Source organism: Pocillopora damicornis, chromosome 5 (assembly GCF_964200805.1).
Source record: "Pocillopora damicornis chromosome 5, jaPocDami1.2, whole genome shotgun sequence".
Taxonomy (NCBI): Eukaryota; Metazoa; Cnidaria; class Anthozoa; order Scleractinia; family Pocilloporidae; genus Pocillopora; species Pocillopora damicornis.
This window is the reverse complement of record NC_142674.1, coordinates 11,403,119-11,430,482: the sequence shown is the minus strand read 5'-3', so window position 1 is coordinate 11,430,482 and position 27,364 is coordinate 11,403,119. Positions and strand designations below refer to the sequence as shown.

The 27,364-nt window shown below is 38.4% G+C and overlaps 2 protein-coding genes and 2 pseudogenes across 3 annotated transcripts; 2 read left to right on the top strand and 2 right to left on the bottom strand.

Annotated features, from left to right (window-relative positions):
• The first annotated feature begins 609 nt into the window (after positions 1-609).
• LOC149045231 (RNA-splicing ligase RTCB-like) lies at positions 610-13,389 on the top strand (annotated as a pseudogene). The gene is made up of 15 exons (XR_016186472.1): positions 610-624; positions 1,121-1,171; positions 1,827-1,888; positions 2,244-2,293; positions 2,696-2,802; positions 3,948-4,052; positions 4,563-4,617; positions 4,769-4,830; positions 5,687-5,893; positions 6,046-6,141; positions 6,604-6,650; positions 6,889-6,952; positions 7,322-7,412; positions 7,557-7,599; positions 12,474-13,389. The product of XR_016186472.1 is annotated as an RNA-splicing ligase RTCB-like (transcript).
• On the bottom strand, positions 8,330-13,173 carry LOC113664593 (NACHT, LRR and PYD domains-containing protein 4). The gene is given in 5 exon segments (XM_089205870.1): positions 8,330-9,503; positions 9,505-9,575; positions 9,577-10,799; positions 10,909-10,913; positions 12,443-13,173. Coding segments are annotated over 5 exon segments (2,763 nt in total). The 3' UTR covers positions 8,330-8,770.
• Positions 13,390-16,996: 3,607 nt separating the features above from the next.
• Positions 16,997-18,156, top strand: LOC149045230 (uncharacterized; annotated as a pseudogene).
• Positions 18,157-20,441: 2,285 nt separating this feature from the next.
• LOC113684874 (uncharacterized) lies at positions 20,442-23,049 on the bottom strand. The gene is made up of 3 exons (XM_089208153.1): positions 22,840-23,049; positions 21,693-21,761; positions 20,442-20,947 (listed from the first exon to the last, which is right to left on the bottom strand). Exons 1-3 carry the CDS (start codon positions 22,906-22,908, stop codon positions 20,711-20,713), a joined length of 375 nt encoding a protein of 124 aa, XP_089064279.1. The 5' UTR covers positions 22,909-23,049; the 3' UTR covers positions 20,442-20,710.
• Between the last annotated feature and the right edge of the window lie 4,315 nt (positions 23,050-27,364).

Genomic DNA, 27,364 nt, shown 5'->3' with positions numbered 1-27,364 from the left:
ACAGGATCTCCGCGAGTCATAACACTAGCAAGTTCAAAAGTACTTGTATTGTAGGAGCAACGAAAGAGACCCGCTGGGAGAGGAACTGCCCTTTTTATACTTTGTCAGTAGTTTCCAAGGTAGTTTCCAAACACAAATAGCCAATCAGAAGAGTGTTTTGAGTGAGTTCCGATGACGAAATCTTTGCTAGCCAATCGTGAGGGGTTTTGACTGTGTTCCGCCTGTTATTGTCACCAAATAACAAGGACTTACACCCACCGGTTGCGTAAAGATTGGCTCCACGAACATTTTCCGAGGGCTTCCGACGGTTTCCGAGGTGTAATCGAAGCTCGAAAGGCCAGCGCGTGATCCGGAGCGCTCACGAACGCCTCATGACCGCAATTATAACGAAATTAGTTATTCTAAACGTATTTTCTTTAATAAATAACTGTAAAACAGGAAGATGGTTTGTTTCTGGAAGACGTTTATTGATTTCCACAAAAGTATCAGTAGTTTCCAAAGGGAAATTAGAGTGTTTTCCAAAAGTACTTTTATCAACATTTAACTAGGTCGGAAAAAATTTGAGTGAGTTCCGGAAATCAGGTAAACTACCCTGGATCCACCCCTGCTATGGGTTTGCTATTGGTAAGTTACAACTCGCACATCTGTAATAAATAAAATGTAATGTCCAATTGATTGTAAAATAAAACTCGAGTTTTAGGCTAATTGCTCAGTGGTTGTTCTAGAAAAGTAACAGTATGCTTCAACCATTCAGAGGAAATACTAAAAGCAATCAAAATTAAGTCATTCTTGCTCTCTCATTCTTAAAGTTGGTTGCATGTTCATAGTTCATAGTCTCATCTTTGTTCTTATTTGCTGTAATTACCCTTGATTGGAAGAGATTTTGCAATTCTCTGACAAAGTAGCTAAAAATTGATTTAAAAATTATAATTATAATTCCTTGAGATGGAGTAATTTTTCCTATTATTAACAGAATTCTAAGTCATAGCATTTATGTGACTCTAATGAGACAAGATGCCAAAAGTGAAGAGGTGCTTGTCTCTCACAAAAGAAGTAATTTGGAAACTCCCCTTTGAGCAGGACTCTATTTCTTTTATTTCTTTTTTTTCTCTTTTTGTAGGGAATATGGCGGCCTTTGACATGTCTCTTCTGGAAGCAGTTGTTTCTCCTGGTAAAGTTAAAAAAAATTCTACTTCATAAATGAATTGATGAACAGATTTATTAATGATTGATCAAAATTACAAGCTAGTGTAGCAAGACCAAAGTAGCAGTGAAATACCTTATGCTATTCTTTGAGTTTGTTCTGAATTGGTCATTTTATATTTACTTGTCATGCAAGATGGTGATGACACGCACAAGCCATTTCTTTGCATGGAAAGGTACAGGGTAAAGTACATTATGGTTAAATTTCCTCTTCTTCCTTTTGACTGTCACTTACCCCCTTGGTACAAATGTCTTCCTCTCCCCACTCCTCCTCTGCCACAAGTATCTAAGATATAATTTTCACCTAGAGGATACTGAGCACTCACCTGCCATAATTTTGCCTGCTTTAGCTTGCCTCAGGCTGGGTGCATTTCTACATGTACATGTACTTACACAATGTATCTTTCACGTACTAAGCACAGAGGACTTCAGTTATCTGAAACATTTGCAAACCAGCTAAACATTTAAGAGAACTGTTTTATTTTTTGTTTTAGTTTGTTTTGGTTTGTTTTGGTTTTTTGTTTGTTGTTTGTTTGTTTGTTTGTTTTCATGTTTCTTGTTAGTTATGCTAACATTTCTAATTTCCATAATATTTGCCTCTTTTTTTTTTCTTCTCATTTCAGTCACTTTTTGATCATATTCCTGTTGGTGTTGGCTCTAAAGGTGTTATTCCCATGGGTGCAAAGTAAGCTGAGTTTTTCATCTCTTGTACAACTTGTCAGTCAAAGCTGTTTATTCTGACTTCAGTTACAAGCTTAACCCTTTCACTCTCAAGATTTCATGGGTAATTTTCCTTACTTTCTGTCATACTATCCCTATGATGATAGTTTGGAGAATTTGATATTGGATCAACTGATACCAGTGATTCCCATCTTGATATTTTTCTTTATCCTTATTACTTGTCTGCTTGATAGTAAATTGAGATTGTAAGGAGAAATTCTGTCTTGGTCACTCATGGGAGTTAAAATGTTAATACTGTATTGGGTCCATTACTTTTTTTCTGTAGTCATTTTAATATTTCTTATCACTTTCTCCAACAGAGATCTCGAGGAAGCTCTCTCAATGGGGATGGATTGGTCCTTAAGAGAAGGTTGGCCATTTTCCTAAATTTTCTTTTAGGTTGTATTTTTAAGGGGGTGTCTTATGAAAGCCATGCAGTTAATAGAAGGTGTGAGGATGTTTTTAATTCATTTTCGAGTTTATTTGGGTGATGGTTAGTTAGGAAATTCCAAATAAGGGTGCTTAATGGGTAGTTTTTATCGGAAAGAGGCAAGTGAGAAGTGGACAACAGAGAAAGAGTCACTGGGAAATTTAGATATACATTGTACATGTGCCATCTCAGAGAAGTATTTTAAAAGAACTTAAAATTAAGTTACCTGGTATTAAGGTGAACAAAATTGGAAGTTGAAAATCGTGACGGTCATATTTAAGTTGTCACTGATGTTCATCTGAAGGCTTCTTAGTTATATGTAATTTTGTCTTCTCATTACAGGTTATGCTTGGGCTGAGGATAAGGAGCATTGTGAAGAGTACGGACGAATGCTGCAGGCTGACCCTGGAAAAGTTAGTGCAAGAGCAAAGAAACGAGGCTTGCCGCAGGTAAATACAGAAGCACAGAAGTTTCATTTGTAGCTCTTACTGAATAAAATAAGCATGAGCGTGATACGAGCGTTGACTGCGCGACGAGGGTAGCGCAATTGATGACTGATTCTCTGCAGCCTGTTGTTAAGGCGCTCTTTTATCGAAAGTCCTCTGTAATCAAAGGGAACGCTATTACAACGAGGAAGTAGAACAAAGTCAAATATGGCAAGGAACCAGTGGGATCTCTTTACGAAATTGAGCAAACTCTACAGAGCTAGGGAGGGGGAGGGAGGGAGGGAGGCTACATATAGTACCATGTCGCGACTGATTTTAGAATAAGTTGCGTCTGCAGGGCGTGAAATTAACTTTTTTTCTGATAGCCACTTGGCTCCTAAATTCTTCAAAGTGGTAGCCAATTCAAAAAAAGTTGGTCGCCATTTTCAAAGACAAACAAAATCTTTCTTTACGCTGTCAGCGTTCTAGATAGACTCTCCAAAATTAAGTTAGGGAAAAGATCTTTAACGTGCTACAAAGTGGACACTAGGATGGATGATATACAACGTTCAGGCTCATCTAAATCCAAGATGGCGTCTAGTTATCGATCGAGATGCGTGTGCTACGTTTTGGAAACAAACTTAACGAGGAATTTTGCCGCGGATTTATCTTTGCAAATCTTTTTAATTCACTTGGTAAGGTTATGATGAAACGTTCTAGTCGCCAATTTGGCGACTAACTTTCAGGATTTGGTCGCCAAAGTGAAAAATTTAGTCGCATTGGCGCCTGTATTAGGCGCAATTCCACGCCCTGGTCTGATCTTGCGAGAAAGTGGCACGAGTTTCCATCCATGACTGTACAGTGTTAGTAGCCAGTGGCGTCCAGATCACTTTCGACTTTCGACCAAAATTGTTCTCAAACGTACAGATTACTTCAAGCTCTAAGTAGGCTTTGAGTTAAGTAAAATGGTAGGTTTTTAGGGAATTTGCGGTGCTGTATCGTTAGGGGGTATAGCAGGATAAGATGATTTGTGAACTGAATTGATGTGTAAATTAGCCACTGTTAAGAGTTCCTAAAGCTGACGTTTCGAACGTTAACCCTTTGTCAGCATTAGAAACCCTAAAGCTGACGAAGGATAACTGTTATGGCTTATCTTCTCCACTGATTAGCTTGGCACTCTTGGAGCGGGGAATCACTACGCAGAAATCCAGGTTGTGGATGAAATTTACAACAATTATGCTGCAAAGAAGATGGGAGTTGATCATCTTGGACAGGTAGAAAAAAGGGCACTTAAGTCTTAACCCTTAAACTCCCAGATCAAATTTGTAATTCTCCATACTGTCAACCATACAATTGTTATGATGTTAGTTCAGAGAATTAAGTATTGGATCAACTAATTATCCGCAAATTGATATTTTTCTTTATTCTTTTCTGATTGATATTGTATTGATATTGTAAGTAGCAATTAAGTCTTAGTCACTCATGGGATCTCTGACTTGCAAGGAGTGAGGCATGTGAGCAATTGAAGATCTTTTAGGAAAGCTGCTTGATATTTCTCTTGAGCTTGTAGGAAAGATCTTTTCTTAGTCTCTCTCGTTACATTTCAAACCTCATAAGAATTATCTCTCAGTTCTTGTGTTTATCAATTGTTACTCGTTTAGTTACCAACTACCACGACTACCAACTCGAACAGCTTCAACTGGGTCTCACTTAGAACTCTTTAGTTTAGGGTTAGTTTGGTTGCTAATGATCTTGTCAATAATTATATAATTTATGTTTAAAAGGTTTGTGTGATGATCCACAGTGGCAGTAGAGGACTTGGACATCAAGTGGCCACTGGTAAATGGTTTATATACCGTTCCTCTCTTTACGATAGATAAATGAATGTATTATCGACTTAACTTATGTCTCCACAGAAGGCAAGACTTGATTATTTTCCAGGTGATCGCTGTCACCCGAGTCATGCATTCTTGATTTCTTCATTTTACAGATGCACTGGTAGAAATGGAGAAAGCCATGAAAAGGGACAAGATTGAAGTCAACGACAGACAGGTTTGCTAACAGTGTAGTGCATTTAAGTGTGTGCATTAAGTTTGTATTTTGTCAAGTATTCCACGACAATTGCACTTGTCATGGTCGTCTACATGGACAAAGAAACTTGTAATGACATCTATTAAGTGAAACTTGCTAAAGTAGAATTTCCCTTAAGCTTTGTTTGCAGTTGCTCCAACAAGTATTTTTATCCAGGCATCTAATTTAGTAGAGTAGGGATAACGAGCCTTGATTAATTTACCACATCTACAGAAATGATATCTCTATACGTCATTACATGAGCAATTGCTCCCAGTGCAATTATAGTTGGATGGTTTTGGGGAAGTTTCGCTGTGATAGGTGTAATATAAATTGACGTTGTCTCTTTTCTCCGTTATTGGTATCTGTTGAGTCGATTTTCACATTGCCATCAATGGTCAGCTGAACGAACGGCCCTATAAAAGCACGTGGAGAAATAGTACGTTTTCATTAGCGATGGAATCAGAGAAGTTAAGACTGTTCTCAAAACAATGAAGTTGAAAATCGGATTCGCAAGCTCAACTTAGCCAGGGTATAAGAGTTCACGTTAAATCATTCATGTTTTTAGCCTGATAAATTTTGTCTTCTCCAATTTCCCTTATTTGTCGGTTTAGAACAAGGCAACTCACTGAGACAAAAGTTTTCATGATCAACCGTCTAAACTGGTTGCTTCTCCTAAGGATTACGACAAAAAATCACAATTGTAATGCTCTACTCTAACGGGTCTGAAATCGTAAGTTCTGATTAGTTTATTCTTCCCCTTATTTGGATGGTTCCGACGATTTGTTTCTCGTTTTAAACACAAGTGTTGACAACCATATATTTGGTTCCTTTACAGCTTGCTTGTGCCAGAGTTAACTCATAAGAAGGTCAAGATTACCTCAAAGGCATGGCTGCAGCAGCGAATTACGCTTGGGTCAACCGTTCAACGATGACATTTTTGACAAGACAAGCTTTCGGAAAAATTTTCAAGAGTACCCCGGACGACTTAGACATGCAAGTGATCTATGACGTGTTACACAACATGGCAAAGATCGAAGAACATGTATTCTTTATTGTTCTTACAACAATATCTTCAGTTCTTTGGATTTTATATATATATATATATATATATATATATATATATATATATATATACACACACAATTATTTTAACTTTTGAAATTACTTAATTACTTACCTTAGCTAGTAGATTAGATATTGGACGGTGTACAGAAGACTCTCTTAGTACACAGGAAAGGATCAACCCGTGCATTTCCTCCTCATCATCCGCTTATCCCAGTGGATTATCAGGTCGGCTATTCACTGTTTACTACTCCTTTCGATCGCAAGGTTTAAGGTTTATTTTATTTTACTTTTTTAAGTTAGAAATCGTTGTTTGAGTGCTTACAGTCGTTCGCTCCAAGGTTATTTTCCTGGTCCAACACTTTTCGTGTTGGGCTATTTCTTTCCCAGTTTTAATCACATTCTTCGTCACGTTCATTCTCCCCTTCCCTCCGTTTCCCTTCAATCGCTCGATGATTGGAACCCGCAGAGCACCATACTTCCTTTTGAGGGCAAGCACCTTTCTTGTTTTACTTTTACGTTCTTTTGTCTTCGGGTTCATTTATTCGCTTCTTCCTTGGCTCCTTTTTCTCGACTGAGGGCACAGGTGGCTCAACAGGCAGCGTTTTGTTTCACGACTCTAAATTAATAAAACTTTCTTTGCTCTTGTTGAGATACATGTACTCATCGTCTTGTCCATTATTTTATCAGTTGACTGGTTAACCTGTACTGATTGGAGGAACCATGGGCACGTGTAGGTAAGGTAAAGTGTAGGTGTAGGTAGGTAGTGTAGGTGTAGGTAAGTTAAAAAGTAGTCTCGGGGAAGTAACGTTCAAGGGTATTGTTGTTATTGTAGGTATTTGCTATTATTGTTGGTGTTTTCGATCCCTATACATATAGCCTTATGAAAAACACTTTTTCACGAGGAACGAAACTATTGGTTATCTTGAGCAGACATGGGGACCCAAATTGTTCCGTGTTTTGTTTGGTTTTCAGTTATGTTTTGACAGGAACGGAAAAGGGAATGAACCAGACGTTTGGTACCACGTGTCACGTAGCGGTAAGTTCATATATTATACGCAATATTGTTTCTTGATTTGAAAGCATGATGACATAAAAAATGCAAAATGACCACAGCATTTCCTGGTTTCAAACCTTGGGTTGGATAAGGTTTGAAACGTGTAAGCAAATAGGTTTGTTTGTTATGATTTTTTCTTTCCCATTTTCCCAGAAAGTATTTTGAAATGGATATTTATATATATATATTATCTATCTATCCATTTTTCTTCAGGGAAGAGCATTATCAAAATCAAAGTCACGGTGTGTGTTAGTAGTACTAAGAATAAAGTCATCAGCTGGTCCAACTTGACCTAGTCATAAACATAGTTCCATTCATGCAGTTTTAATTGTCCTTTCCATTCTCTTTCAGCCGAAATATTGACTATCAAGAAGTTCTCAATGGTCTTAAATCCAAAGGAATCTCAATAAGAGTGGCTTCCCCAAAACTGGTTATGGAAGAGGTAACGAATCAGTAAATGGCCGCCTTTTTTTTTAAAATTCGTTTTCATGCTGTAGCTTCCATGGCACTGCATCAAAAGCTGTTGAAATCTTAAAAAAAGAAAATGTGTGTTAATTGTGTGCATTTTTGTTCTGCTTTTTAACAGGCTCCTGAGTCTTATAAAAACGTCACTGATGTCGTTAACACTCGTAAGTATAAGCGTCTCTTGTTGTTCGATGTTACTTGCTTTTCGAGCCATTGTTGCAGGTTTGTGTTGTGTTGTCAACGGTTTACAAAGAAAACAATCCCTCAAGATACATTTTATCTCCAAGAACTTCTGAGACAATGAGATTCTAACCTAAAGACGACAGCTCGTTGACGATTCGGGATTCCCTAACTTAGACACGAACTCGTTCTTTTGCTTATAAGGTGTCCTATCCGGCTGAGATAACTAAGAGTCGTTAGAGTCAGTTTCTTTTCCCTTCAAAGCAAATCATGTTTTTCCTTTCTACAATCGGTTCACCTATCTTCAACGTCAAACACTGAAGTGCCTCCGTAATCAAGTTTTCACCTCTCTGAACTTGAGAAGCATAATAGAGAATTCCCCTGTGAAATGTTTGCATTAGTTCCGGAGAAAGTTAAATTTGGAAAAAATCATGAAGTATTCTGATCACGAAACTGATGATGTCGTTTACTCGATCCAGGTTAACATCAGGATTGTGTAAACACCCATCTCTGTCAAAGTGTGGTTACTTGTCATATTGGTGTCCGTAATGTTTAACATAGACTGACAACACCGGAATCGATGATGTGATACTATACGCAGATTAAGTGCGGTGACTGTACATGTTGGTGTCTGCAATGCTTAACATAGCCTGGCATTTATAAGTATGAAAAAAGAACTATTTAAAATATGTTTTTGGATTTTAATGTCCCTTATCAGATTGCAAGAAAGTAAGCAAGATTTGATTGGTTCATCTTTGCTAAACAAGCTGATTCAAGTTAGAATCGATAATAAGTCGATACTAGCACTAAAGATTGATGTTTTGCGGTAGCGATTTGTACTTATCACAAACGATTGGTGGCAGCACTGACGATTGGCATCGTTACAATTTCTGTATTTTACAAATAACACAAGCCATACTAGTTTAACACTATCGGCTGACATTAAAACCTATAATTGATATTAAGCGCTATCGATCTGTCTCAGAACACCAGCGATTTACAACTGGCGCTTTTAATTGGAGTCTTACAACGGCGATTGGTGGAACAACACAAGCGATTGAGGCTTAGGGCTAATGATTAAACATTTTTTAGAGCGGAGACTAAATTGATTTTAAAACACGATTTGTTGATAGCTCTAACGATTGAGTTTCATCACTAACGAGTGATAATTTTGGCACAAATGGCTCCCCATACTTTCCATGTTGGTATTTGTAATGCTTCACAGAGACTGACAACACCGGCATCGGTGATCTGATTACCACGCAGATTAAGTGCGGTGACTTTACATGTTGGTGTCTGTAATGCTTGACATAGACTAGCAACACCGGCATCGGTGATCTGATTACCAACCAGATCAAGTTCGGTGACTTTACATGTTGGTGCCTGTAATGCTTGACAAAGACTGACAACACCGGCATCAGTGATCTGATTATGACCCAGATGAAGTTCGGTGACTTTACATGTTGGTGCCTGTAATTCTTGACATAGACTGGCAATACCGGCATCGGTAACCTCCCCACCACTCAGTTCAAGCGTGGTGATTCTATTCCATTCAGATTCCTCCTCTGCATTGAGCGCACCAAAAACATTTAATGTAAAAGACACAACAGGGCAGTCCACATACGCCATCCCGACGCGAGAAAGATCAAAACGTCCATTACGTATGCAGAATATGTCGTGAAATCTCCTTACTATTCCCTTAGCAAACTCAATGTCTTCGTATTGTAGGAGACATTTAGAAATTAAAAGCCCCCTTGTGCATTCATCTGCTGATAGGTCGTCGCTGAGAAATTTGTTGATAATCAACTTTTCCACAAATTCGTTGTCTTTTTGCTTGGACAAAATACCCGACATAAATAGAACTACTTCTGTAGACACATGTCTGGGGGGGGATGGTTCTTGTCTTTACAAACCAACGAGCCGCTAAGTACTCTTGGACAGTCAAGTGTGTAAAAAAAAAAATGTTTAGTCGTCGTAGAAAAAGATTTTCTGAAAGGAGGACCGCAATGAAGAAGACCGCTTCCACACAGCCTTTCAAACTCGTGTAAGTCAAGAGTTTTCAAATCCTCTTTAAGGAAAAGAAACCTCCTCTCCAGAAGAAGTTGAGCAGCCAGCTCTGATAATTCATCCAGAGTCTCTTCGAGAGAGGCTCTTTTCTTTTTATCGTGCTTTTGCACGAACATGTTGACCACTTCATCATAAAGGTCACTTGTTTTCACCGGGAGAGGATTATTCTTCTTTGGTTGCTGTAGAGTATATTCAAAGTAGGAGCACATAAGAAAACAGAGCACAGGAATGTGGGCAAAGCTGATAAGATTGACGTTCTTTGTAATGTGGTCAATTACAATATTTTTCATTCGGTCGTTGTTTTTAAAATTCTTTGCAATGCATTCTTTTACTTGTGGCTCGGAAAATCCTGTAATTTCAACGTATCTATCAAAATAGATGTCTTTGGCTTTTATTTTGTCAGATTCATCGGGTCTTGACGTGATCATGACGACTGAATCTCTCAGTATTTTTCCTTTGATAAGCTTGGCACACAGTGCTGCTACTGGCATTTTCTTTTTGGCGTTATTTGGGTACTTTTCATCTGAATCACTAGCAATGTACTCTTGTTGTGAACACTCGTCATACCCGTCGATTATAATCAAAACTTCTTCGGAATGATGAACAATGTACTCAAATATAGAGTCGTCGATGTTTGAGTGGTCGTCTAGCACTGAGGATCGGTTTAGGATATCCTCCAAGGTAACAGGGTCGTCCCCAAGTAGATTAAGCTGACGGAACGTAAGTAAGTATGCGAACTTAAAATCAGGTACTTCTGCATTTGCTCCGGATCGAAACAATTTGTTGTCAGCCCAATCTCTGATCACCTTTTGACAAAACAGTGTTTTACCAATGCCTGCCTTTCCAGTGACAAGAACAGATTCAGGATGTTTTCCGTCAGTTGGGATGAAAATTTCTTGAGAGCTTTTAATTTGCTTTCCACCAATTTGACCATACTGGCGAAGGCGTTCTTTTCTTATCACATCAAGATCCTCCACTGGTTTTCTTCCATGTTGCATGAGGATGTTGGTGAATATGTGATCTGTTCTCACATTGGACATGGCCGGTGAGGCATTAGCGAGGTACTCGGTTTGGCTTCTTATTGATTCTTTTAACGCATCGGAGTATTCTGCTACAGCTGAAAGGAAAACCGTTACCTCCATTTATTTTCATAAACCATTCATGTACTAACTTTTTCAATGCTCGACGAAGAGTCATTGAAACGCGATTGTTTCATTGACTATCACACTCGCTGAGTTTTGCTTTAATTAGGCTTTCCAAAGGTGCGAGTTAATCTCGAATCCGTTCGCAATTAATTGACACCAAATTCCGACAGACCAATTGAAAAAGCGTAGCAAGGGGTTGGTGTGAAGGTTAAATTATTTCATTCTTAATAATATGCCTGCAAACATTTCAGAACGCTCATTAGATGAGAACACGTTAATTAATCCCAAACAGCGCAGAAAGTTGAGATTTAGAGCAGAAAGTTGAAATTGATTGTAGACAGATGAAACAGTTTGATTGCTAAGAGAGTCACAAAAGCGTAACAAAATAAAATAGCGGAGAGGTTAGGGGAAGGTAACAATCTTTTTAATCCAGAGTTTGATGAAGAATGCAAAAAATAAAATACAAAACAAAGCACAAACAACTGGCCAAAAGTCTAGAAGGTTTGTGCATTGAAAAATATGAATCGGAGGCCCTTAACAAACTTCTTGTGAAATTTCACGCAATAGTTTGTAAGAAAGACGAGGACGATTCCGGAATTCCGGAATCCAGCACTCACAGCGTGGAATCCAGAATCTAATACTGTTCTGGATTACCTTACATGAGGCGTGGGATATCTTTCTTGTACTGATTATTGCTGTCGACCGATACCTAAGAGACTAAGAGTGCAAAAATGCGATTGTTCGTGACGGTGAGTATAAAATCTCGACCCAAATTTTTGGGGAAAAGCCCGACTACTCCAGCACAAGGTAAAGGCAAGCGGCCGAACCAGCGAGCCATGACACGGAAAAAAAAAAGGAAAGAAAGAAACAACTAAATAAAATAAATATCGTGCAATTCGGGATAAAGCAGCACTTGTAACTTTTATTTAAATACTAAAAATTGCTCTCGCCCGACAGGCTCGCGCAATTTGTTCGCTTATGAAAAATTTGCTGGCGCTGTTTCATCCTAAATTTTACTCTAAATCATGTGATTACCTGCACTAACCGACCCATTTCGGTTGCGCTACCAGGAATTTGTGGTACGGGAGGAACCAACTTTGACTTAGAAAACTTTTTGTGTGTGTGTTTACGCCAGAGGCCTTAGTACACTTAGTGGAGAGAATGCGTCCTGTCGTCTCCACTTCATCAAGAATTTTAGCTTTTTCCCATTTCTTTCTTTCGACGAACCCGACCAGGCAAATACTGTAGGACTTACTGCAGTTTTTTTGGTGCAAATAACCTTGGCAGGGAATCTATTTGAACTGTGAGTTCTCTTTACTCCTCGCATGAGGAATAAAAAAATAGATAAATAACTCGCTTATCACCCAAAAAATTCATGGAAAAGCCAACACCTGGTCTTTTTTCCAATTTCGGGTCAGAGAGAAAGGGGTCAGTTCTAGTGGAAGATATTTCTCAGAGTTTGAGCTCTTGTTAAAGGTAGGCATATTGTAATACTAAAATGAACTGTTTGTTAAATTGCTTATCACCCTCTGATCAGAGGCCCTTCAATCTTCCTCTTCAAGTTTCCTTTCTCAAGAAAGATCAAAAGGCCGTGCACAGATTTTACCGTCAATACACAATAGCTTTGTCTTCTGCTTTCTTTATAGGGTGAAAGATTGCTTCCTTTAAGTCATCCAGGCTTTTACCAAACTGCTCTGTCATTTCATGCAGGCTTTTACCAATTTCATCCAATTTTTCTTTGATGCTGACTTCATCCATGATGCACTGTTTAAGAAGCTCTTTGTAGTGTTCTTCGAAATCAGGGTCCATGCATTCCTTCTTCAGATCATCAATAGCACTTCGATAACCAGTTCCTCCTAGTCTCACCAATGAATCTTGGATGTCCTGCCAGTATTGATTGAATGTTGGGTCATCAACTGAGGAGTTGCTGACATGACCATAAACTGTGTTTCTGTAGCACTTGATACGAACGATATCTGCCTCGAAGGTTGTGTCTGTGGCAGGAGGAAGTGTATCCCAGCCTGTCGCTGGAGGAGCAAGACCACAAATGTTCCTCAGCAAGACCATAAGAAGAGTTATATCGAAATTCTTCGATGAAACTGAGGATCTGACAGCAGGATACAGTTTGCCCCATTGTAGGGGATTTAACACTTTCTTTTTCAGTGATTGTAGCACTGTATGGACTGGAGGACTGGACAAAACTGTGTCTAGGTTACCGGTTGGACGCTTCTTTTCAAATGCTTCTCTCAGGACATCTGATCCGACATCCACCCGAAGCCTGCACAGCCGGGCGTAATTGGTTGTCTCTTTTGACGAATGAAACGAAGGTGCTGCAGCGGTGGCCATGAAGAAATACCGGATCGTTACTAAGAAGAGGTCTATGACTTTTTAACCAAGAAATTTGCCTGCTGCTTTTTTGTCAGTCTCCCAGGTCCAGCACTGAAAGAATGAATAAGATATTCGATTTCAAAACCAATTGACTGACACAAATATTTTCACTTGCAAAAGTGTTCGTTACATCTCAAGGTCACCAAGGGTATTGCATTAAACTGATTTTGAATACCTCTGGAGCACTGATTTCTCTTTTAAAATTGCTTGCAAATGCTTCTCGAATCTGCTTTTGCTTGACTTAAAAAAGAGCGTGACATATGGCCGTTTCACTTAGTGAGAAAATCAAACTGGCCTTTTCTTCCGATCCGAGTAGAACTTCTTCCTTTTAGCCGGCGCACTTTCCATACACGTAAATTAGGGGAATTTAGGGCAGCATTGCAGGGTTTTTGGCTGATAGCTTCCTAATTTCAATCACCAGCGTGTTTTACAATGTATTCAAATATTGAAATAAAGTAAAGAGAAGATAAAGGTTGATCGCATCTGGGAAAAAAGAATTTCTTCGGATTCGGAATTCCACCAAAACAATCCGTATGATCATACTCTTTTACACTTCTCTTTTGTTTAACCTGTGGCTGTCGGAAATGACTAACAAATCTGCTATTTTTCCATTAGTTTACAGCAACATTTGCAATTTAGCCTCTGCTTCTTTGGTTAGTTCCTCCATGCTTCGCGAGTCCCGTCGGAGGTGCCACTGTGTCGGAAATGAGACTAAAGAATCTGCTATGTTCCGAAACTTCGCGTTTTATTTATGAAATCAACTTGATATATTTCTCCCTCCCTCCCTCCCTCTCTCACGCTCCGGTCTCTCTCATTTTTAAATATATAATATGATCCTATTGTTCAATCGTCTGTCACTAATCGCAAAAAATTAACCGGAAATCAATTAACGCTGAATAATCTCTCACATGGCAAAATTCTTGAATTAAACTCGATCTACATCGTAAAAGAGGTTATCGTTCATCGTGGTGGTAAGTAATAACAAACTGTGTAATCGTTTGTCTCACGATGTTGTCAGTTCAGATGTAGATCGTGACGTTTCGACTGCTTGCTCCTGGTCTTCATCAGGCGATGGGGTCGACTGCTCACTCGTTACCATTTGTATAAAGGCTATCTAATGCGATTACATCGATCCCATCGCCTGATGAAGACAAGCAGCAAGCAGTCTAAACGTCGCGATCTGCATCCCAAGTGACTATATCGTGAGACAAACGATTAAACAATTTATCATAAACTTAATCTAGTCATATGTTTACTCTTATATCCGTGCGTTTTTGGGCTTCGATAATATTTCAAATGATAAATTGATTTTTTTCTAAGGAAATTACTCAATACGTATGTTATTATCAATTATCCTAAGACATAATTATCAACCGAACCCGATTTTTCGCAAAAAATGCTATCGATGACATTGATAAGCATAAAAGGACATCAAACTGGTTCGATATTCATCACCGATAAATGATGCTATCCTCACGACAACTACCTTTTTACTTTCAGGAGATAAATTGTGTACATGTAACTTATTCTACAATTCGATTGCCACCTATTAGGTGGGTAGAGCCTCATGACAACGAAGTGGCAGCAGATAAACAAGTGAAGCACAATACAGCGTGAACGGGGGAAAAAAACTGCACTAAGTGCTGCCGGTGAACATTGTACACAGGAAGCTAAGAATTAGACTACCGTTAAATTGACTTGACATGAGCTAAAAATTACCTCAGCGATTTTTTCACAAATGGTGAATACTGCAATCTTGTGTGATCCAAAACGTATTGTTATTTTAAGTTTCTAATCGTGTCGTTGTAGCGTGGATTCTCAGAATTTACCCCGTTTTGCTAGAATTTATCGAAAAAAAAAGTGGAAAATCTGGGTAAAGATGGCATATGGGAACTACGGTTAATGACTTGTAGCATAAATTCTCGGAGTTTACCCTGTTTTCCTGGAATTAATTCATTAAAAAATGGAAAATCGGGGTAAAGACTGGATATGACAACTTAGGATATACCACTTACGGTATGAATTCTCATAATTTACCCCGTTTTTCTGGAATTCACGAAAATAAAAATTGAAGATCGAGTTGAAGATTGGAAATGGAAACTTAGAATGTATTCCACTTATGGGATGAATTCTCAGAATTTACCCCGTTTTCTGGAATTAATTAGAAAAAACAGAAAATCAGGGATGTCTGAGTCATAACTTATTCCAATTTTTAAGATGAATGGATACAATTTAGCCCGTTGTCAGAATTTATTGAAAATTTCATTTTGCATGTTGGAATATATTCTTTTTATGAGATGAATTGTTTTTCTAGAGTTCTCTTTAAATAATGGAAAATCGGGTAAAGATTACTTATAACAAATTGGGATATGTTTCACTTGTAGGATAAATTGTCCGATTTTATCCTATTTTTACAGAATTCTTGGAAAAAATGCAAAAAAACTGGACAAAGACTGAATACGACAAGTTAGGATGTATTCCACTTTTAAGATGAATACTCAAGATTTTATCCCGTTTTTCCAGAACTGACTCAACAAACGGAAAATCGGGGTGAAGATTGATTATGAAAAACTAGGATGTATCGCACGTGTGGGATTTATTGTCAGACTTTACCTTATTTGTCTCTAATAAACGAAAAAAAGAATGGAAAATAAGGGTAAATATTTGTTATGGCAAAATTGGAAACTCCGAGTAAAGATGGCATATGGGTGCTAAGGGTATCATGAATTCTCAGAGTTTACCCCGTTTTTCTGGAACTAATTCATTAAAGCAAAGGAAAATAGGGGCAAAGATTTGACATGACAACTTAGGTTACATTCCACTTGCGTGATGAGTTGACAGAACTTATCCCGTTTTTCTAGAATTTGTTGAAAAAATGGAAAACCAGGGTAAATACTAGACATTGCAAGTCATGATATTAACTAATCGTGGAAAGAATTGTCACGATTTACCCCGTTTTTCTATAGTTTATTGAACAAATTGGGGGAGGGGTAAAGATTGGATGTGGAAAAGCCGTGATAGTATCCACTTGTAGGATGAATTGTCACAATTTATCCCGTGTTTCTAGAGAAAATGGAAAATTGGGATGAAGATTGGATTTAGCATGTTAGGATATATTCTACTTGTTGAATAAATTGACAAAACTTATTTCGTTTTTCAAGAATTCCCACATTCAATGAAAAATAGCAGTTAATATTGGATATGACAAGTTGGAATGCATTGCATATGCAGGGTACGAGCTGTTAAATTGTTTTGATTCTCGAATGTGCTCAAAATATAGAAATAGGGATGGATAGATATACTGCATTTGTGCGTTAGATCGCCGGAATTGCACCCTTTATTCGCTTAAAAGAATTTTGGGTCGAGGGTAGGTTTCGGAAGGTTAACCTCAGGTGAAGTTAATAATGTTAGCCGGTACATTGTAGAATACCGTGCGCAAAGCCTGGGGATTATTAGAAGAATATTACTGAGCATGAGGAGATTTTTTCGCTGGAAAATAGAATGTAGCCTTCCTTATAAAATATTTATCAGTCTGCAAGTTTTGACGTTATGTTTCACCACTGCGATGTTCTGATTGTTGGGAGGGGTCTGCATACTACTCACACCCTTGGAATTTAAGTCAATTTAGCGTTAAAATGTTTTCTGGCGATGAGAAATTTTCTCTGGAGTCGCTGTATATACAGATGCATGTGCATATATTGACGGCAAACTACTGATTTATCTTTTCTTGACAAGCAAAGTGAACATCTAAGTGGAGGCCTACGGGTACTATGCACCGTCAGATAAAACATTGTAACAGAATAATTGAAGGGTTGAGTGCAAAAGAAGCTATTCCAAAAGGATCTCATTCAAGATAGACATCTGCCCAACAAGTGGAATGCTTATGTGAGAAAAGAAAAGAAAAGAAAAGAAAACCAAACTTAAGTAATTCAGATTTAATCAAATTTTTAACAGACGACAATATTACTACGCATTACTTTCTTGTCATTATTAACATGCATCACTAAAGACAATTGATCGAGCAATAATTATTATTCATGCTAATGCCCAGTCAAAGCTTTGTCATCGTTTATTTCTCAACAAGATAATGTGGGTGAATATGAAGAGTGATTTTATCCAACCGGTGAAATCACGATGGTCGGTTGCCAAGGGTTTTTCCTTCCGCAACTCTGATGCGCGCTGGCGCAGAAATCGTCAGCGGCAGTTGGCATGAAAAGTAAAGGCTTATTCAAAAATGGCGGCTAATAATGACAGCGCGAGCACATCAAACAAACTCTGTTTAAGGGCTTTCGGCATGGAGGATGAAACAGAGAGAGGAGACCGGTTTTGGAATACCAACTCCATAGAGATGAAGTTCTCTAAGGAGAAAGAATGGTTGAGGAGGGTTCGTTTCAATTCGTTGATCCCGTGTTGGAAGAACTCACAGGTAACAAGCTGGAGCTTGTAAGTCCCCTAGTGGATGGCTTCCTTAAGGAGATCGGACTCTCTATTAATGCAAAGGTCGCTCGCTCTAGAATGACCGGTCTTATGGCGCCCATCAATCTCTTTATGCCATTTCAAATCTTTAAACATATCTGGGTTTTAGTAAAAGGCTACGGGGGAAGCGCGGACACAACCAAGAATGGCGAGGAGAATAACGCTAACTTTCCAAAGGCTCGACACTGCAAAAAAATTTGGTCTCCCGCGAGATTTAAAGGAGAGAATTTTCTCAAGAAGCGGCACTTTGAGAAAATCCCCGAGAATGGTCGCGTGCTTCAAAGTTATAGCGGCAAGTCAATTGTTGTTGTTACACAAACTACGCCGCTTCAAATGGTTTATTCAACAAAACAACAAAGGGCAGTAACCATATTTTGCGTGCAGTGCTATGATCGAGAAGGATTTGCAAAGGACTCAAATTTGCAAAAGCTATTGAATTTGAACATTATCTGGCTTGACAGTTAATTATCAGCAGGACTTGCTAATGTTTTGTTAAACCTTGTCACGAAACTTCATATATCAAAAGAATGACAACCCTGAATGTAATCTGAAACAAAGTTCTGAAGGAAACGTTTTTAATACAAGCAGATATTTTAAAATTTAATCTTCGTATCTTGTAGACTGTAATACATTGGAGTAAATAAATAGAAGTATGGTTTTACCTAAACATAACAGCTGAAAGCTTTTTTATTATTTGACTAACAATGATGTCTGATTCATTTATGAAATTATCCTATCAGTATACAGAATTACTCCTTTTAGATACAAATTTCATTTATCTGTGTATACTTCATCTTACTCTTAAAACTATCAAGCTGCAAATTCTTGTGCCTTTTATTTAAGACAAATCCATTACTAAAACAAATGTATTGTGTCAACATAAGCAAAATGCTGGGTCATTAGTTATTGACCCTTTGACCCCTAACAGTGACTACCATCTAATTTCTTCTTACAATATTAACCCCAAATTAAACATAAGGTCACAAGAATGAGGGAAATAATTATTAAATAATGAAGCTCTTGATTGTTAAGCAAATTCTCCTTGTCAACACCTCGTAAAATATATTGAGAACAGTATAGAGAATATTCATGCTGTTGTTAGCATGTTTAACAAATAGAGAAGCCTTGACTGTGCTCTGTTCTGTTATAAAGCATGCAGGAAGCGCCTAGAGCGCGAAAGAAGTGTAGGGAGAAACACGAGACTTCTTGAGTGCTCTAGCCGCTTCCTAAGTGTCTCTAATACAGAATCTTGAAGTGAGATGTTCAGTGAACTTCAGCCGAATTATGGCTCATAAAAACACGCGAGTTTTTTCACATGACAAGGTATAAAACAAACTGTTCAAGGCGAGTGTTTTTTGAATGAACGACAGCCGAATTCACCGAAACATGAAGATCGCTCGGGACACGGCAAAAATCGGTTGCAGTGACTTTCCACTCAACGCATCGGAAAAGATATCAGAGCAAGCTCTTATTTTTTCACTCGAAGGGCGGCCGATATAGTTTCTGAGACTTGCTTTACTGTGATGACCGGAGATCGCCATGATGAGCGAGCCGCGATGGACTTCAGCATGATCATATTCGCTCAGACACCGTCATGATTAGAATGAATTTTAACAGTTATGCCAGTTTGGTTATATCTTTCATCATTCCTGTTTTGTTCTGTTTTGTTTTTGAACACTGAACTTTAAATACTATCTGAGTGTTAGCTGTGTTTGATTTTTATTTTCGTACGTAAGCCTGCAATCTAACTGAGCGTGAATTAATCTTTAAAACTCGGAATGTCTATTTTGTTTTTCCTTTGAGGATTTTCGTATCTGCTCGCGTTTTAATAACGTAAATTACGGCGCCAGGTATGTTTACAAACCCTTATTTGGTTCTTCTGTCGCTACTTGCCGGCTCGCTTGTTCCGAAACTTCACTTTCAATTATCGGGAAAAAAGCTAAAAAGAAGTCCCGGAAAAAGTCGAACATAGCACAATTTGGCGGATGGCGTGACAGCTTTAGCTCAGCTCCATGCTCTATACTCTCATAGAGCACGCTCTTTCAACCAATGACAGCGCGCGTTATATCAGAACTTTATTATAAAAAGGGTTATGTGGTCAAACCTTTAAGTACGAAAATTCCATAAATTCATTAGAGCAGAGACCCTGCCTCTAAAATGCAAGTCAGCAAAAAAATAATGGGTTTATAAAGTTTTATATGTAATATATCAGTGCACACCAAGTGATATCAGTGACAACAGTACTTTTGCATTTGGACAGGTTTAACTTCTCTGACAAACAGCTAATTTAAAAAATTTTGCACCAATTTAAATATATTTTTCTAATTAAGTAGGTATATTACTCACATTACTGGTACACAAAATTTTTTGAAAGCCTAGTTATCATTCTCATAACAAGTATGCCTTATTGTGCACCGACTTGACCAAGAAAAATAACTTTCAAATCAAATATTTTGGGAGATTTAAACTGTTGATTGAAAAATAATTCAACTACCCCTCCCCAGCCAATGCACCTTCAAGGCGCTTAACTAGAATTTCCTTAGTACCTGCAGTGCTTAATCCTCTACTATGTAAAGCTTCCTTTAAACTAGGTACTGTCATCAAAGTTGGCTTGATAGCTACCTTTCTTACCTCAGTGGCATTGCAGAACTTTAAATGAGACGACAGTGATAGGTTATTAGCAAAGCGAGTATTGCACTGTTTACAGACAACAGGTTTTTTAGTGCACACAACACTGATTTTGTCAGACCTCTGCTGCTTGCACAAGTTACAACGTCAATACTAGACAAACAAACTTGACAACTGAGCAAATCGTTTTCTTTATTTCTACCACAATTACAAACATTTGATTGGTAACAGTGTGGTGGAGAACGTGATTGGTAGTGTGAGGTATAAGAAGAGGGCATTGGTTGATGTTCTGCGAGGTAAAATGAGCGAACATAATTACTTCGCATTACTTGCCACCATTTACCAGTGGCAGTACTTACATTTGACCGGTTAGTTAAGGTCAAATCTTCCTTCACTCCAGAATGTTTGGCCTCTTTAGCCCGCAAAGAGACAATGCCAAGAGACACAGCAAACTCAACAAAATATATTTCTTACCAATATCGAGAGTAATAATAGTGTATGGGGTCAAAATGCTTTCGGTACAACGACTGTATCTGCGCGAGTCTCGTTTTAAGTGGGGTAAACTTCTGGCCAAGTTTCCGCTGAAGTTTTCCATCTGTTTTAACAGAGCCGTTTTCCCTGCGGAGTGCTGTCAAATTGAAAGCAACAGCAGTCAAGATAAGAGGCTTACACGGCCAACAAAAGGTAGTAGTAGGGTTAAGTATGCATAAAAATATCTACTGGTCCAACAAAATTCGACCTCACTGCCAGTGGCTTCGAGCTCGTGTCAATATAAACAAGGAAGTCACAATCCACTGCTCATTTGTTTCTAGGAGCAATATTCAAATGAATTTAAAGAAAAATTTTGTGTGCTTTTTCATGCACTATCACAATCAGCTATTAATACTTGCGTCTTGGTAGCTAACGTCCGCCCACGTTTGCTACAGATTGCGCATGTCAACGGTTTGTGCAAGTCAACAGAACGAACGTTGATATTATTTTTGAAAACTGGAGCCGAAGCGGAAAAAATTAAAACTAAAGATTACTGCGATGACCACAGACATCTGAATATATCTTAGTAGTAGCATGCTTTCTGAATAAGTGTGATGACCACAGTTAACACCTCGTTATTGGCTTCTGTTTGCAGTAAAGTGACTGGATGCAAGGGCGCGAGTTTCACAGGCCAATTGGAGAGCATAGTAAACTAAAAACTGGCGACAAATCGACCGTGGATTACTCGCAAAAAAAAACAACAACATTAAAAATAATTCGGATCAAGGTCAGTGCCTGCGCAACTGTGCACCTACCCTTCCCTTAGCCAAAAAACATATTAGTTGACCGTTCTTGGGTCAGGGGAAGGGTATGTGCTCAGATATTGATCTTATAATTATTACCTTTTGAACGACGTCCCACACATCTTTGTTATCGGAGCTAAACAGCGTTCTGGCTGACTGAAGAAGGACCTGTGGATCATATCAAATAATAACTTAAGTTGTTGTTCTTGAGAGAGGCAGAAATTGTAAGCGCAAGGGATTCCGGATCGAAAAGTCGGTTTTGATCGGTAAACTACTCTCTTGGCTGCGTTTTCCGGCAAAACTTTCTTTAACCCTTTACAGCCTAACATCAGTATGCATATTCTCCATACTGTTCTCTTTACAATTCCTAAGGTGCCAACAAGGAGAATTGGTTCAACGATCCTGAGCTTCTGTTGTTGTTAATCATTTCCATTATTCTCATGACCTTATTTTGTCATTCAGGGCTGATATTGTAAGGAAAAAGTAAATGCTAGTCACTCTTCAGGGTGTGCATTCGCAGCTACACACTTAAATTAAAAGTGGATTTTCCCGTCCTAAAATTTTGTAAGTTGTGTCACGTCATCATTTCGAAACAGCCCTCAGTCACAATTTCACTTCTTGACTGTGGGTTTCTTGTGACTTGGCAAGAAATAGGAAATTTAGACACTATAAAACTATTATCTCCGCCACCAAAACGTTTTACAAAGATAAGGCAGTGAACGCGTTTCCCGATTCAACAGGTCTTCCTCACGCGAGGAGGTCTGCCTTTGAAAGTGGCAAAAGTTCAGGCAACGTTTGTACAGTTAACCCTGTGCACCCTACGATCAGTATGCATAATCTCTATACTGTTCTCTCTACCTTTCCAAAGGTCCAGACAAGGAGAATTTGTCAAACTATCTAGAGCTTCCTTAACTGGTGATCATTTCCTTTATTCTCGTGACCGTAATATTTGATTCAGGGATGATATCACAGGGAGAAATTAGATGCTAGTCATTCTTAGGAGTCAAAGAGTTAAAAGCTAGGCACGAAGAGATCGTTGCTTGAGGTGAAAGCGTTTCGATTCCCGCCAAATGAGCTGAAGTCGGCGGCGGCCACTATGTCGAATATTCTGCTCATTTTAAGACAACCACTCAAAGAATACAGTCCCCTTGGATTCCCAAACTGCGGTAAGTATTGCATCTTTACTTTAAAATGACTGAGATAGAAATTACATGGTTTCTGCAATAAACTTCTCTAACTTTCGCACCTTCGTAAACTCCTTGGTCTTGGCTGAAACAAGCGTGCTGCAGTTTTGTTGACTCTCGTATCCAAACATAGTGGCAATAATCGTTAGTGCGATTTCTATGTCTCTTGCGTACAGTTGAGTGGATAACGTGATGGCAAGATCTAACTACTGTCCTATACCAAGGGCGAAATCTGGCTTCCAGTCAACGTTACCAGACGTCAAGTTTTATAGCTACAAAAAACACCAGGGTAATTTAGTATCATCAACTAAGTTGATAACGTAAATTGGCCACCGTAAGGCGTTAGCCCTTCGCCAATCGCTCTGACGAAGGGCTAACGCTCGAAACGTCAGCTTTAAAACTCCTAACGGTGGCCAGTTTACGTTATCAACTCAATTATCGTTATACTCTTCCAGCGACATGGCACGAGAGTTTGTTTAGAAACTTAAACCCTCCACACAAAAGAAACCAGTTGAATTGCCATCTGTCTGTGAAGATATGTTGGTCAATTGATTGAGGGCATGGGGAAGAACGAAGATATCCCCATGATCTGATATGATGTAATAAAGAATGCACGTTGTTTCATAGTGTTTGATGGGGGTGGAGGAGTCTAACAGACCGTGGTTTATAACTTTCCATCTTCAGAAAGAACGACTTGTCTTGAACATTTCAAGGAACAATTTACCACGAAGAAAAAAATTAATAAACAAAGCGATAAACATGTATCGCAGAAACAAGGGAGACCTACTACCTCGTGTCGGGAAGGGCAGGATTAAATACAGACTATAGTTAGCAGTTTTTCACCGAAGCGAAGGTAGATAACCATCACTTACACCGACACTGAGGTAAATTATTAAATTTCATAAGCTCTCACCTGCTGCAAAACAAAGAATGAGTTGGACACACAGTTAAGTAGACTTGGTTTCTGCCAACCATCGTCCTTGTGACAAAACCGAGTTGCTGTTCCTAATGACAAGGTATCGACAAAGCGTGGCTCAGCAGAACGAAAGAAAGGCATTGATCACAAACGTTCTCTTAAGTGATGAATACATGATGATTGAATCCGCGAACTTGGGAGTAAAACTACACAAATTGTGTAGAATATTAAACAATACTACACGTGAAAACCTAGTTTTCGAGCACGCCTTCATTGTTAGCGCTTCAGGACGCGCGTTTCTCCACCGGCGGGAAAATATGAGACGTGTCAGGAAGAGATTCGCCGGAAGTCTGGCACTAATAATGTTATTTTCAGTGTAAAACTCGTTCCAGACCTCTCTCCTGCTTGCGTCGCTCACGGCCTCATACTTTCCCGTAGGCGAAGAAACGCAATAATAACGAGGAACCGCTCAAAAGTTCGTGAATATCACGTAATTTGGTTTCATTCGCTGACTTAACAGTGGTAAATGCCTTGTTTAGTAACACATCAAACAAGCGCTGGATGACTTTCGTACTAGAGTTTACAATACAATACAATATTCTTTATTTAACGAAGGTGACGTAATTAACCCAATGAGTTATCTAACTTATGGCCTTCAAAGCAGAACAAATACATATATAAAATAATGAATAATCAGCAAATCGACTTACTACGAGAGTGACTAAAACTAGAAATTGTATGGTTTAACACAGATATAACATGATATAAACAATTACCTTCCAACACATTTCATCAACAAGTTTAAAAAACGTCGGCATGGATGGTGAGATCACAAAATTTTCAAAAAACTTAAGTTCATCAAAACACAAACCCGATGATCCGATGGGCATTTTTCTTTTGCTGTTGTCCCAAACGCGGCTTTCGTCCAACATATTTCCTCAGCAAATGCTCTTGGATATGATGATGTAATAACTATTGGATACAAACAAATATAATAGGACTTAATTCCAGAGTTCTTCATTTCCCGTTTTTAGAAAACAAATAATACTTAAATAAATAAATAAATATATATATAAATAAATAGAGGTAACATGACGAAGGTTGTTCGAGATATCTTCTTTTCATGCAGTGAAATAATATAATTATGATAATAGTAATGATAATAGTAATGATAATAGTAATGATAATAGTAATGATAATATTAATAATAACTATAATGTTGATGATAATAATAATAATAAAATAACAATAAAATTTTACACTTTAGAATTCCTTGTTAATTATGTGAACAGAAGACTCACGATTTCTCGAGGAAACTGTTTCTGGAAACTCTCAAAGAGATGAATCAAAATTGACCATCCTTTTTTATGAAAGAAATGTTACCAGACATCTGACCTTCCAATAATTCAACAAATTTCCTATTCCTTAGGAAATTAGAAAAATCGGGATTCTTCTCTATTTGACCAAACTGAAAAAGACTGTTTCTCAGCAACAGAGTTAATGTTTGTCAAAGCACCTGTTTTAAACCCATGCAAACGCATTTCACTTGCAATAAAGACGCGTTTTGAACGGGTTGAGGCGTGTTTCATCCGCACTGTTGACACCTTACACGTATAAGGAAACCCATTTCAAACGCATTAAATACGCATTTTCACTGCGTTTGCAACGCGTTCAATTTAAGTTAAATCTCACTTACTCACACAGCCTCTACCACTCACAATCTGACCCTGTTTGTCTTCGCAATGATTACAACGCCTTCCGACCACATTCTTCCCTCCCCTTCGGCCTCTAAGACAAGGGCACTGGCCATTCTCTGTAGCACACTGATCACCAGCACTACCAATCTCTTCACAGTCACATCTAAGACAGCCATCAATAAACACAGGGGCACCCCGAGAATGTGTAGTTTACAATCTTTCAATAGTGCTTTGCCTGGACAAAAACAAAATGAGAAAAATACTTTAAAAAAAGCACCGATTTCCAATTGCGTAACAAGTGAATGAAAGACACATTAGCATCAGAACTGAATTCTAACACAGTAGCCGCGGTTTACAGGTGACGAAAATTGCAAGACCACATGAGAGCCATTCAGTGGCTTTCTTTCAGACACATCGCCTACTACAATATACTTTTCAGTCCTGTTTCCTATACCAATCAAATAAAGAATGATGCAAATCGCAAATAAATCGGTAGAAAAACCTGTTCTTTTCGACAAAATGTAAAAGCACACATAAAAAAAACTTAATATCCCCCCAGACTGCAAACAATTCTCCTTTCCCGCCTAAGTCTATGATGGTAGATTAAGGAGTCTTTTCTTCATTTGTTCATTTGTTTTCTGCATTATCGCTTTTTCCCCCATTGATTTTTCCCTCGTTCTCCTGACTTCTTAAAGAAAAACAGAAACTGCTCTGATTTTTTTCTCTGGTTAAGACTCTCGAAACTTTCCACGGTTTAAATAAAGCTCATCTGAAAAGCTTCTTCTATGTGGTACTTACATTACAGTAGCACTCTCCAGTAGACTTGTTACAAACTGGACTCATATTCATTCCCCACTTCACATTTACACGGACCACAGACGCCTATACTTGAAGCACCAAAGTACTTATCTCGATAGGGTATCTCCATGTGGACCTCACAAAATTCCCCTAAGAAATTATACAAAACATTAAAACTCTAAATTTAAGTGAATCTTGAGTTCAACAGCGAGAGATTTGCGTTGCATATCGGTAACTGGTGAATTTGCCCCACAGCAAATTCGCGCCTAATCACCAGTACCAGTTCGCCCGCAAATCATTAAGATTTTTTGATTTGTTTACTCGCCCTGGAGTGATTTTGTGTCTTTGCATTACTCGTGCATTAGTCGTCCCTTTTAACACAGCTAGGAATTTGCATGTTGATCGAACGTCATGGTTTCGCTGTAGAAATCATTGAGAGTTAAACATGTCTCACATTTGACCCTATTGTAAAAAGATCCTTCGAGATTGTCCCCAAACACCAAAATCGTGAGCTATCGAGTTAAACTCTCGAAGGGAAATTCCATATCTACGCGCGCCCATGTATTATTCGCTATTTACTTACTCATTTATTTCATTTATAACAACTTTGTTTGCATTAAAATGGTACCCACAAATTGCAAAAAATGTGTCCAATAGGGAATAACTTAAAATGAAAAAATAAATAAATAAAATAAGATAAAAAATGAAAAAAAAATCCACTTACCAGTGTACTGTTAAGGACAAACACATCGGAATCCCTTTCCATGGTTTGAACTTTCACATTTTCCATGTCGGCATGGCCGAAGAGAACATACGCGCACGCAGTGTTTACCAACTTAACCTACGGGACATATGCATTTTTAGGAGTCGAATTTCTCTTGCCACGTGCTTTAGTCTGGACAAGGGTTCGATGCGCAGTGGCTTCCCATTTCCTCTTCACAATCAGATGCTGTTCTGTGATTGACTCCAGAGTTCATGTTCATCACGGTACTACCGACAAAAACCCCAACGGATATGAAAAGAGAGAGGTTAGTGTCTCCTCGTATAAACGGGTAACCGAGTTGGACCATTTCCGAGAGGCCCAAAGCCTTTGATTTAAAACGAGCCCAGATACGATACTTCTCATAGGAAAACAAATTATTTTGCAAACGAAACTATTTTCACGAAAAAGGGAAG